General features: G+C 39.0%; 1 protein-coding gene across 4 annotated transcripts in view; it reads left to right on the plus strand.

Annotated features, from left to right (window-relative positions):
- The window catches only part of sytl5 (synaptotagmin-like 5), a 51,738-nt gene extending 41,673 nt beyond the window's left edge, over positions 1 to 10,065 (plus strand). For all 4 annotated transcript variants that reach the window (XM_088083355.1, XM_042495294.2, XM_088083357.1 and 1 more), the window contains 7 exons: positions 16 to 194; positions 950 to 1,052; positions 1,144 to 1,305; positions 1,390 to 1,498; positions 3,505 to 3,643; positions 5,049 to 5,257; positions 7,551 to 10,065. In XM_088083355.1, the coding sequence (XP_087939481.1) occupies positions 16 to 194; positions 950 to 1,052; positions 1,144 to 1,305; positions 1,390 to 1,498; positions 3,505 to 3,643; positions 5,049 to 5,257; positions 7,551 to 7,693 (1,044 nt within the window). In that variant the 3' untranslated portion in view covers positions 7,694 to 10,065. The remainder of the gene's footprint in view (positions 1 to 15; positions 195 to 949; positions 1,053 to 1,143; positions 1,306 to 1,389; positions 1,499 to 3,504; positions 3,644 to 5,048; positions 5,258 to 7,550) is intronic.
- Positions 10,066 to 11,461: the final 1,396 nt, after the last annotated feature.

The following is an 11,461-nucleotide window of genomic DNA, read 5'->3' on the forward strand; positions in this document are numbered from 1 at the left end:
GTCTTTGCCTAACAGAGTAGTATAAACAGCATGATGAGCATGTACAGTGAGACCGGTGACTATGGCAACGCCCGGGTGAGCGGTGAGATTCTGCTGAACATCAGCTACAGCTACAAAACCGGTGCTCTCAACGTCCTGGTGAAAGAGTGTCACAACCTGGCGACAGGAGATGAGAGGAGGCAACGCACCGACACGTAAGAGTACAAACGCACACACACAGACACAGGGAGAGTTTATGTACTACATTAGCAGAGCTAAGTACGTAACCATCACTCTTTTGAAGGAGTATTTCAACATGTACTGAAATACTTGGTGTTCCAGTTAAGGCCCATTTTCATGGGGGCACTACTTTTTTTCTTTTTTTTTTATTCGTGTGATTGATTTGCATGTCAATATATCTTTGCGTCTCCGCACTGGCAACAGCCTTGGTCAGAGGCATCATGTTTTCAGGTTGTCCATCTGTCTGTCCAATTTTTGTGAACCTGATAACTCAAAAACATCCTCAAGGTATTATTTCAAATTTGGCACAAACTTCCACTTGCACTCAACAATAAACTTGTTATATTTCCCAAAACTGAGGAGTTCATACACGAATTATGTCAGTTATGATGGATGGTTGTTTTTGTTATAAGTACTTTAACACTGAGTGCAAATACGCAGCAAAAATGCGACGTGTTTTTTCTGGAGCACGGTTGACTTTTCAAAAGTATCAGAGTATACCTTTATTGCAATTTGAATTCTCAATGTTTTGTTTAATCTTTTATAGCTCATATTTATCTTTTTCCCAGTAAACACTACAGTCAAATGTTTACTGTTATATTTACTTGTTCAGACAAGAATCTACTGCATAAATCAGGGGAAGCTAATATTTTTTAGTATAAACAAGAACAAACGATGTCCACCTCCTCCTATTGAGCGGACAGGCTGAGTCACTGTGTTTTTATGGCAGTTATGTGAAGACGTACCTTCTGCCGGATATGTCACGACAAAGCAAGAGGAAGACAAGCATCAAGGCCAACACCATTAACCCTGTTTTCAACGAGAATCTGAGGGTCAGTGGCTGAAAAACTCAATAAGCCTGCAATGCTGAAGTTGCTGAATCTAAATCATCTAAATGCTTATGTTGTTTCTTGTGTTGTGCAGTACGTCATCAGCCACTCGCAGCTCGAGACTCGAACACTGCAGGTCTCCGTGTGGCATCACGACCGGTTTGGACATAACAGCTTCCTGGGAGAGGTGGAGCTGACCTTTGACTCCTGGGAGTTTGATTCTCAGATAGAGGACTGGTACGCTCTGCAGCCCAGGGTACGAACTTAAAGCACGTTGTCACACATTTTTATACAAACACTCACAAAGTGTTTGAGAGGATTGTGAATTTCGTTTCTGTAGGTGGAGAACAACATAGACACCACAATGCAGTATAAAGGAGAACTGACCGTCGTGTTGAAGTACATACCTGCAGAGAAGAACCTCACACTGCCTCTGGACCAAGTACAAGGTACATCCATAACTGTCATCACCATTATATTTCACGTTACATATAGTTTTCTAACTGCTCAGATAACTGCCTCAAGAGATCAACTCAGACATATTCGGTACATTTGGAAACTTTCGGATCTCTGCTAGAATTTTAAAATAAAGTTTGAGGGTTTGACCAATCTCTGTCTGCACAGCTTGAGTTTGTGTTAATGAGTGACCCACCAGAGGAAGGCGGCTTGTTAACAGATTTATATTTTTCCAACTTAGAGTTTAGCACTTCCTCCCCACATCTGACCTCAAAAAATGTTTTTGCACAATTTAATGTTACAATTTTGTAGAATTTTATTCTCTGTCTCTAATTAGTGCTGCTGGCAGGCTGCCGTCAAGATGTAAAAATAGACCACATCGTCCGAATTCCTTCCTCTGAGCTCTGTCCCCCTGCTCATTATCAAATCCAATCCTTGTGATTAAGACCTGCTGCATGATCTACCGCGTCAAAGATGAACTTATTCTCTCTGGCTGTGGTTGTGAGATGATTAACAGGAAGAAAAGTTGCACAAAAGAAGTCTTGTTTTTGGTTTTCTTCTGCACTAGCTGTTTAAATGCCCTCTAAGCTGCAAGTTAGGACAGTCTGGTTCCCTTGAGCTGTGGTTTGCGCTGACTTTATTCAGGTTGCTGCAGCTGCTGATCTAGGGTCACTTTCCCGAGATGCTCTCCACCCAGCAAGGTGTCCCATAGACGAATTTAGAAGAAGGACACACTGTGATTTGAGGCTTTAACTAATGTTAGCCAGATAAACATGAACATAAAGCAGTAGCTGTGAGACTTGGGCTCTGGTTATTTTCTCTCCATCTCTGAAACAATTCGCTGACATTGAGATGAGTTTTCGTTTACTGTCAGACTCATTGAAGCTCTCTTTTTGATTAGTTCATCGTCTTATCTTAGGTTGCTTTGCAGTATAGGCAGTTGTTGAAAATGCTGGAATAGCAACTTTCTTGGCAGGATTATCAACCATTGAATCAGGCTTTCACTTCTTAACTTCTTTCACTTCTTAAGCGACGTACACCATGGATGTATTACGTGCACGCACATCTGCATCTGTACAGTCAATAACCTTCTCTCCCTACTATAACCTGTGATTGGCTGAAGTCTCCAGTCACAGGCTAGATTCTCTAAAGCTTGAAAACAGAGCCACGGGGAGGTGCAGAGGTTAAGCTCTCTCTGAGTCCGGTCGGATTGCAATACGCTCAAAGTATATTATGGAATTTTTGGCTATTTACACACAAAAATAAAGCTGCCCACTCCAGCTTTTATGGATTTGTAACTGTATTATTACAAAACAGAAATGCTAAACACCAACCAGATTTTTCACAAACACAAGATTCAAAACATTTGCCTATTAATGTCTTCTAACTTATCGATAAAGCATTAATTAGTCATCATTTATGAAGTTACAACCCATAAACACTCCAGAAAGGGTAACTTATTATAGAGTGACAGTCTTTTTTTGTGATTTTTTTTTTATAGATATAGCAGGTTAAAAGTGACGTTTTGTTTGACGTGGTTTTCGTAACATGTGATAATTGGTCACAAGTAAACATTGTTTTGTCTTAAAGGACCTCTATGTTTTTTTTCTCAAATATAGTTATAGATGATTTCATTTTAGATTCTAATTTGGTCTTTGATTATGTTTCTATTGGTTAATTTTTTTTCTAATTCATTGTAACTCATTTCATTTGGGATTTTTTGATGCCTGAATGTCTGTTATTCCTTTCTTTAAAAACAACAAAACAAAAACCCAACATGCTTATTATCATGAGTACATGTGCGGCGTGTTTGTGCTTTGCTTATGTACATACGAGCTGCATGCGTGTGTCTGTGGTGCAGACAAACAAGTTTTACTCATTATGTAAAGCACTTTAATAGAAACTTGTTTTGTATCTCAAGTGTTACATAAACAAACCGAAACCTTTCAAAATAAAGATTGTTTATTCTCTGTGTGTATCTGCTTTCCTCCCCCCTCAGTGAAGAAAGGGTTCCTGAAAAGCAAGAAGACGAGCAGCTTCACTCTGCCCAAAGGGGGCATGGTTGAGCTGCTGGTCAAAGGAGCCAAAAATCTGACGGCTGTGAAGTCCGGAGGCACCTCTGATCCTTTTGTGAAAGGGTGAGTCGCTCTCTTCAGGCGTGGATTGGAAACTTATGTATGTATGTTTTTAAAAAAGGAGCCCCGATTCTTTACAGCAATAAACCGTACATCATAAAGTTATTCAGTGTAATACATTGGTGTGAACAAACACCTTCATATATTTGTAAATATGAATGAAGTCAATAAATAGCTGATACCTGTAACTCTAAATAGTTTACAGGCATAGACAGATCATGAGCGAGTGAGGCCTCTCAGTGGTCGTTTTTATGTGTTTTTAGCCATAATTGGAGGAGTTATGTTTTCGGGTTGTCTGTCGTACGTACGCCCATCTGTACATCCTGCCTCCCCGTTCTTGTCAACGGTACCTTAAGAAAGCTTTGTCAGAATTTCTTCAAATTTAGCACAAACTCAGTTGGACTCAACGATCAACTTATTATTTTGGTGATCAAAGGTTAAGGTCACTGTGACCTTCTCTGTGTCATTCTGTTAAATGTGATATCTCAAGATAACCTTGAGAGAATTTCTCCAAATTTGGCACAAATGTTCACTGGGACTCTATCATGACCCAGTGATCATAGATTTCAGTGGTCTAAGGTCGAGGTCACTGTGACCTCACATATGTCTCATTCTCATAAACACAAAAATCTCACAAACACCTTGAGGGAACTTCTTGAGATTTGGCAGAAATGTTCACTCAGACTCTTTGATGACCTGATTTGATTTTGCTCGTCAAAGTCAAGGTCATTGTGACCTTGCATACCTCTCATTCTCATGTCTCTTTATGACTGCTCTTTTTGCTTCTCTTTGCGGTTGTTTTTATTCTCTTAGTAATTTAGTGTATCTCTGTGGTCCTTTTCTGTCTCGTTGTGGTCTTTTATGTCCCTGTGATTGTTATATGTTTTTTTGTAATTTGTTTGGCTTCTCTTTGCATTTGTTTTGTGGTTTTTTATGATTGTTTTGTGTCTTTTTGTGATTGCTTTGTTCCTCTCTATGATTATTTTGTTTCTCATTGTGGTTGTTTTTTCTTTTTGTAATTTGTTTTGTATCTCTTTGCGTTCGTTTTGTGTCTCTTTGTAATTGTTTTATGTGTCTTTGATTTTTGTTATGTGTCTTTGTAATCGTTTTACTCGCCTTTGTGTTTGTTCTGCTTCTCTTTGCGATTGTTTTACATGTCTGTGATTTGTTTGCTTGTCTTTGTGGTTGTCTTGTTGTTGTTTTGCCACCCCTGGCTCCTTTAGATGAACCTATATCACAGCAGGTATATGTCTTGTCACAGCAGGAGGAGCACAGGTGAAATTGACAACATTAAGAGTGGTTCAGTTAATGTTATTGAACACACCTGTGAGTTTCCTACGATGTGTCAAAATGTCTTCTGTAGCAGACAGCTTGAGCATTGTAAAGTAACACTTTTTCTTTCCCACAGATACCTACTACCTGATAGCAACAAGTCAACCAAGCACAAGACGGCGGTGGAACGACGCACCGTCAATCCGCAGTGGAACCACACCTTCACCTACTGCGGCCTGCAGCCAGGAGACCTCAACAACGTCTGCCTGGAGCTCACCGTGTGGGACAAAGAAGCCCTGGCCAGCAATGTCTTTCTGGGAGGGGTCCGGCTCGGAGCTGGCACAGGTGTGTGAAAGGAACGGAAAACTTTGTTAATATGAGAGACATTATAAGGTCAAAATCTTGCACAGAATTTAAATAAGGTGTTCAAAAACCTTTGAAACAGTGCACAGTTCTCGTGGGGGCCGACGAGCTTTGCAGGAGCTTTACAGCTTATGCAGTTTATCTACAGGAATCATTTGTGCTGTGATGTTTTTATCCATAGAAAAAAAAAAGCTTTTATTTAAGCTCAAAGAAAAAAAGCTTGAAAACATCTGAGATATGAAGGACATGTGTACATACCAAACAAAAGTCCAGAATCATAAATGACTTATCTGGAGCATCTTTAGTTGCACAGTTGAGAGCTGGCATTTCTGCGGGGTTATTGAGGTTGGCAGATTGAAAAATATACAAAAGAAAAATAGTTTGTGTGAGGAGTGTGATTTGGGAGGAAGTGGGGCCCATTTTCTTTTGTATTGTACACACTGTGATCATTTAAGAGGGTCTTTTTTCCTTGAAATGGCTCTACAAAACCCTGAAGTTTTCCAGCGTACAGATCATCAAAAAAATTGTGATGGTTGTTCAATTTTTGTGCAATTCAAGGAAACACATATTCTGGGTCTGTCTTGCAGGTCCATACTGGTTGTATGCAAGACAAGACAAGACAAGGCAGGTTTATTTGTATGGCGCAATTCATACAACAGGGCAATTCAAAGTGCTTTAGCAATAAAATATAAAACATATTAAAGGATAGTGACGAAAGATAGAAATGTAAAATTATTCACTAAATTATTTACATTTTTTATTAGAATTGAAAATGGCAAAACTGCAGACAAGAGCTGCAAAGATAAAAAGATTATTGAAAAAATGACTTAATATCCAGTTTAAAAGTTTGCAGTCATTAGCGAGTGGAGTAGGCAGTGTAAAAAAGTAAATGTTTTTAGCTTTGAATTAAAAGTGGTCAGAGTTGGGGCTTGTCTAATCTAGGAATTTATTCCAGGTTTGTGCTGCATGATAACAAATGCTGCTTCATCATGTTTTGTTCTAACTCGAAGGACAGAGATGTCCTGAGGGTCCTAGAAGGTTCAAATGTCACAAGCATGTCAGAGATATATTTTGGTGCTCAGCCTAAGAGTGATTTATACATAAGCAGCGTGATTTTGAAAAAAAAATCCTTTGAGTGTCAGGTAGCCAGTGTAAGGATTTCAGAACAGGGGTAATGTGGTCATATTTCCTGTTTTTTTGTCAGGACCCTCCCTGCAGAATTTTGAATGAACTGAATTTGTCGAACAGCTTGTTTTGAAATGCCTACGAACAAAAAAAATTAAATCTGGTGATGACGACCAGTACCACTGCACCTACCCTGCAGTATCGATAGGCTCTTGAAAGTTTTGGGACTGTATAACTGCGAATCAGATGGGCTGTCCCAACATCAAGTTGGCCGTGGTCGACTTGACTATCTTATATTTTTCTCTACATTTTTTCCCCCAACATTAGTGGTGGCACAAGGTGGGCCAGCAGCCCTGCCAGAGTCCTGTGTTAAGTGACCCTGCCACAGATGTATTATAGGAAGTCTGGATACAGCCGTGGAGGCGGGGCTCCTTTAATTCCTATGAGAGCTGCTCATTGGCACATGAAGCAAAAAAAGCTATTTTTCCGGGTATAAAATGCAGTAAAATACCTGGATCTACTGGCTCATAAGGCATGTGCACTATAGACTTAGGGCAGCCGAGCATGGCCAAGTGTGTCCAAGCGGATAACTTCTGCCGGCGGAGCAACTGACTTCCAATTTAGTGCTTCACAAGCTTGAATGGCAGCCTAAAAAATGTAATCTTGCGGCTCTTTTAGACTTTACAAATGTTATCGAACTGGGTGGTTTAAATCTAGATAGTAAAATGAGTTGTTTTGGGGGGGGTTTGATGGTCAAAAAAAAATTTACTCATTAGCAAACATCTCTCTCCCAATGTTAGTCAAAAGGGAAAAGTCTTTCTGGGCCAGTAGGCATCATGTGATGGTGTAATTCCACTTTTGCCCACTATATAAAATTTAAGTTAGAGTCTGGCGCTCATCTTTGGGGCTTGCAACGACCCACCTTACTTCTTAATTGGACCACTCTAGATTGCTTTCTTATTTACTCTCTAGGCACATTGGTCACATACTTGTGGCCTTCCGAAATAAATGTTTCATCCAGGTATTGTTGGCTCATCATTACATGGAAAAGTAACATTAAAAGGAAAGTGCTGAAAGAGCGTTTATGTCCTCAGGGGTCTCTAGTAGTTCCAACAAAGTTAAACAAATGTTTGTCTCTTTTCCCCTGAAGGCACAAGCTACGGGAACGAGGTAGACTGGATGGACTCTTACGGGGAGGAACAGCGGCTGTGGCAACGCATGATTGAAAACCCAGAAGTCCCTCATGAGTGTACTCTGATGCTGCGATCCAGCATGCGCAAGTACAACACATGAGCCGAACCAAGGCACAGACGAGAGAGGATAAAAGAGAATAAAAGAGGGAGGAGAAAGGGTGAAAACTGGAGAAGTGGAACGGTCAAGAAAAAAACAAAAGGGTCCAGGACTCATAAAGGAACAGAGACTGTCTCTCTCCGTACGTCTGTCCCCCTGAGAGCCCCGTTCAGCCAGTCATGCCTTACACACTCATCCACATCTGCCCTCCAAAGCATCTAGTCTTGACTAAGCACTGCTGTTTACTGCTGTATATGAAAAAAAAAACGTGTTGTCTGTAATTTACTGTACTTAGCCGAAGAAGCACACAGTGTGGCTCCCGACGTGTCCGTCCTCGTCTCTGTGATTCATGAACCAGAGTCGTATCTGCATGTAGTTACAGTTGAGACCATCTGTAAGGCATTACATGAGGCACTGATCAATAATGTAGAGACTTAGACATTCCTTTTATGAGCAACCAAGCTGCATCCTGGTCCTTAAGTACACGACAGTGCAGAGATTCATCCCCTGATAAAAAGTTGTATACAGAGGTGGAAAGTGACTAGTACTACTATCCAATTCAAGAAGTAGATTTTTTATTATTACCAAGGAAAACTACCAAGTTAAAAAAACAACAGAAGCACTTTTGAAGACTGTTTCTCTGCTGCGCTCCAAAGAACTGACCATCTTTTATTTATTGGTTGTTTTTTTTAGATCGCTTTATGAAGTAAAAATATTATCACAGTAAAATCCTCCTACAGGCTGTTTTTCTGCCTGGGGTGAAAGTATAAATAATGATTTTAGAGCTTATTCAGAAAACTGAGGGAGCAGATAACTAAGTTGATAACTTGGTGAATACTTTATAAAATGCCATAATATTTGTGAAAAATGGCTGTGAATTTTGTCAGAGCTTTAGGCAACTTAATTTTTTGAAAGCTTGAAAAGTGGTGACTGTTGACCAACAGTGTAAAACCTAAAGATGCAAAATTGACAATAAAATGGCAAGAGCAACAAATACTCATCTTCTAGAAGCTGGAACCTCCAAATATTGATATTTTTTTTAGGTACTTTCAGCTTTATAGGACAGACTTTAGAGTGTGACTTAGAGTGAAAGAAAAACAAAGAGGGGAAGACATGCAGCAAAGGTCAGAGGTCGGACCTGAAGCCGCGGCTGCTGCAGCGAAGACACAGCCTTTGTACATGGGACATCCACTCCTCCAGACGAGTCACTCGGCGCCCCACAAATGTTGAACATTTTTAATCACGCTAGCAACTTTGGTCGTATCACCACTTTGGTCCAAACTGAGCCATGTCAACAAATATTTGAGAGATTGTGATGACGTTTGTTACAAACATTCATGGAAGGTTTGATGGATTGCCATGAAATTCCCCTTCAGTTCCTTTAACGCCACCATCAGGTCTAAATTTTTATTCAATAGTTTGGTTTACGACCAAAAACCTTCAAAACTAATGACAGTTTGTGTTTGGCGGTAGTTGGAAAATACTAGTAAGCTAACAGGCTAAATGGTTATGGTTATCATGGTAAGCATTATCTGGGCTAGCAGGGAATGTGCCCTTCAACAGCAATTTAGAGGACATTTCCACCATGAACTGATGCAGAAAAGGCTTAAATTGGTGCATAAAAAATCACCAGAATTCAGGAAATTAAGTGTTTGATGCTCAAAATTTCCTTATTTTGTAGTTAGTTGCTTTCCACCTCTGGCTGTCAGGAGCAAATCCAGACAGATTACACAATTTAGATTAGCTTCGCTGTAAATTAACACTGTATCAGTGTGATAGTAGAAACTGCATGGTATTAGATAAAACAGAGGTAGAAGAACAAAAGAAGGTTATGTAAAGCACTGATGATAACGTCATTTTACAGATTTTACAAGTGTGATTTAAAGTGCAGGAACCCTGAGACAGAGGCTGTGTGTTATAGAGTGAGTCAGCACTGAGGCGAGCCGCCTTCATCTCAGGGGGAGCCTAATAATGAGTCAGTCACCTTGTCCCTGTCGCCGGGGGCTCTGCTATCCACCCTCCTGTGATGAATCACTAAATTCACCAAAACGATTCTCAAGTTAAACGCTGTACAACCATTTCTCATGTGGAATGCCAATTTCGTCGCGCTTGTCCTTGGCAAACCGTCTGCTCTGAACTCCTGGGGCACAACAGTTTCACACTGCACAATTATAGTAATAATACATGGTGTTCACTGTACAACATACTTTAGATGAGAGGCTCGTGCAATACCCAATTACTGAAGAAATTCTTGATGTACAGCATGTACTATCTCTGTTGTGTCGGTTCCCAAGCGTCAAACTCACTGTATTCAAACTTATTTTGTCCCAAATGTGTTACAGGAATATTTTGAAATAAACGCATCTTTCCATAGAGTGAGGCTTTGTCCTTTTATTAGAGATTGTTTTATTTATTTATTTTTCCAATTTTCTTTCTGTGATGCAGAATATATATATATATATATACTATATATATACTCTCTGAACACAAACATGCCCTATAAAAGCTGAATGTTTTATCCAACAGTGTGATGCAACACTACACCCAGGGAAAAATAGATAAAAATAAAAAAATAAATAGATTTCACACTTGTTTCGAAACATTATTTCAGTAACCATGTTTATCTTTACTTTATATTCCCTGTGGATGATTTTCTGTGTGGATTTTGGGGACGCACTCTCTGAATGAGGCTGGTTATCTCCCACCTGTTGTCTCTAATCATCCAAACAGGACACACCTGTGACTGAATGCATAAAAAGGTCAGGCTCAGCTTTTATTCTCCGCTTTGTCTCCTCGCCGGAAAGCCAGGAGACCGAAACTTTTATCAAAACTAAACTTCACACCCTGCTTCTTTATGCATGAGTGGCTTGAATTTGCTCTTTTACATGTTTGAAGATTTCAGTGCTTTTTCTGTTTGTTAAGTGCATCCCAAGATTAAACACACCATTATCTTTTTTATCTTTTTGGACGTGTTAGAACAAATATCTTCCAGTGAAACAAAGTTGTTTATCTTTATCTCCATCTCTGTGTCTATATTGAAACAAGACAAACTGACTTCAAACTTCTAAGATAGGTCAACATCTTAAAAAATCCACTTATTTTGAAATAACACATGAGAAAAAAAGATGTAAAGACTGACACCACTCTGAACACACATAATAAAACTCAAGTCAAAATCAATACACTTTTACGACAACCAACAGAGGTAATGTCATGGAAGTTACTGCTCCCAGATGAAAGTTTTGAATTTTAAGAAAGAATTTTTTTTTTTTTAATGCTAAGCTATCTGCTGACTACAGCCAACTTCATTTTTATGAGTAATTAACATAAAACATGTTCATAAATATTGTTATAAAGTACATTACATTTTCTAATGTGGAAAACTAAGTTGGAACAAGTGAACTTGTATGGGTTATCATCTTAAAAATTTGTGCTCATAATTATGGTATTTAAGTATTTAATTACCATATACATGAACACAAATTTTAAGCTGAGTTTTTCACATCATTTAAAGTGAATTTTAAAGTTTTTTGTACTGTTGACATTACTATGAACACACGTTTTTAAGTTGATTACAAGTAAAAATCAGATTGGTCCAACAAACTTTTTCCACATTATTTAAAAGGACATTTAAAGTGTTAAATTCTTAATTATGAACATAGTCCTCATAAAATGATGTCATTGCAACTGTTGTTTTCACATTATTTTAAAGGATTTTTTTTAAAGAACAATGACACTGGGCTCTAGGAAATGCTTTAAATATGTTTTTGT

This window comes from Plectropomus leopardus, chromosome 10 (genome assembly GCF_026936395.1).
Source record: "Plectropomus leopardus strain MGB_pleo_1.0 chromosome 10, ASM2693639v1, whole genome shotgun sequence".
NCBI lineage: Eukaryota > Metazoa > Chordata > Actinopteri > Perciformes > Serranidae > Plectropomus > Plectropomus leopardus.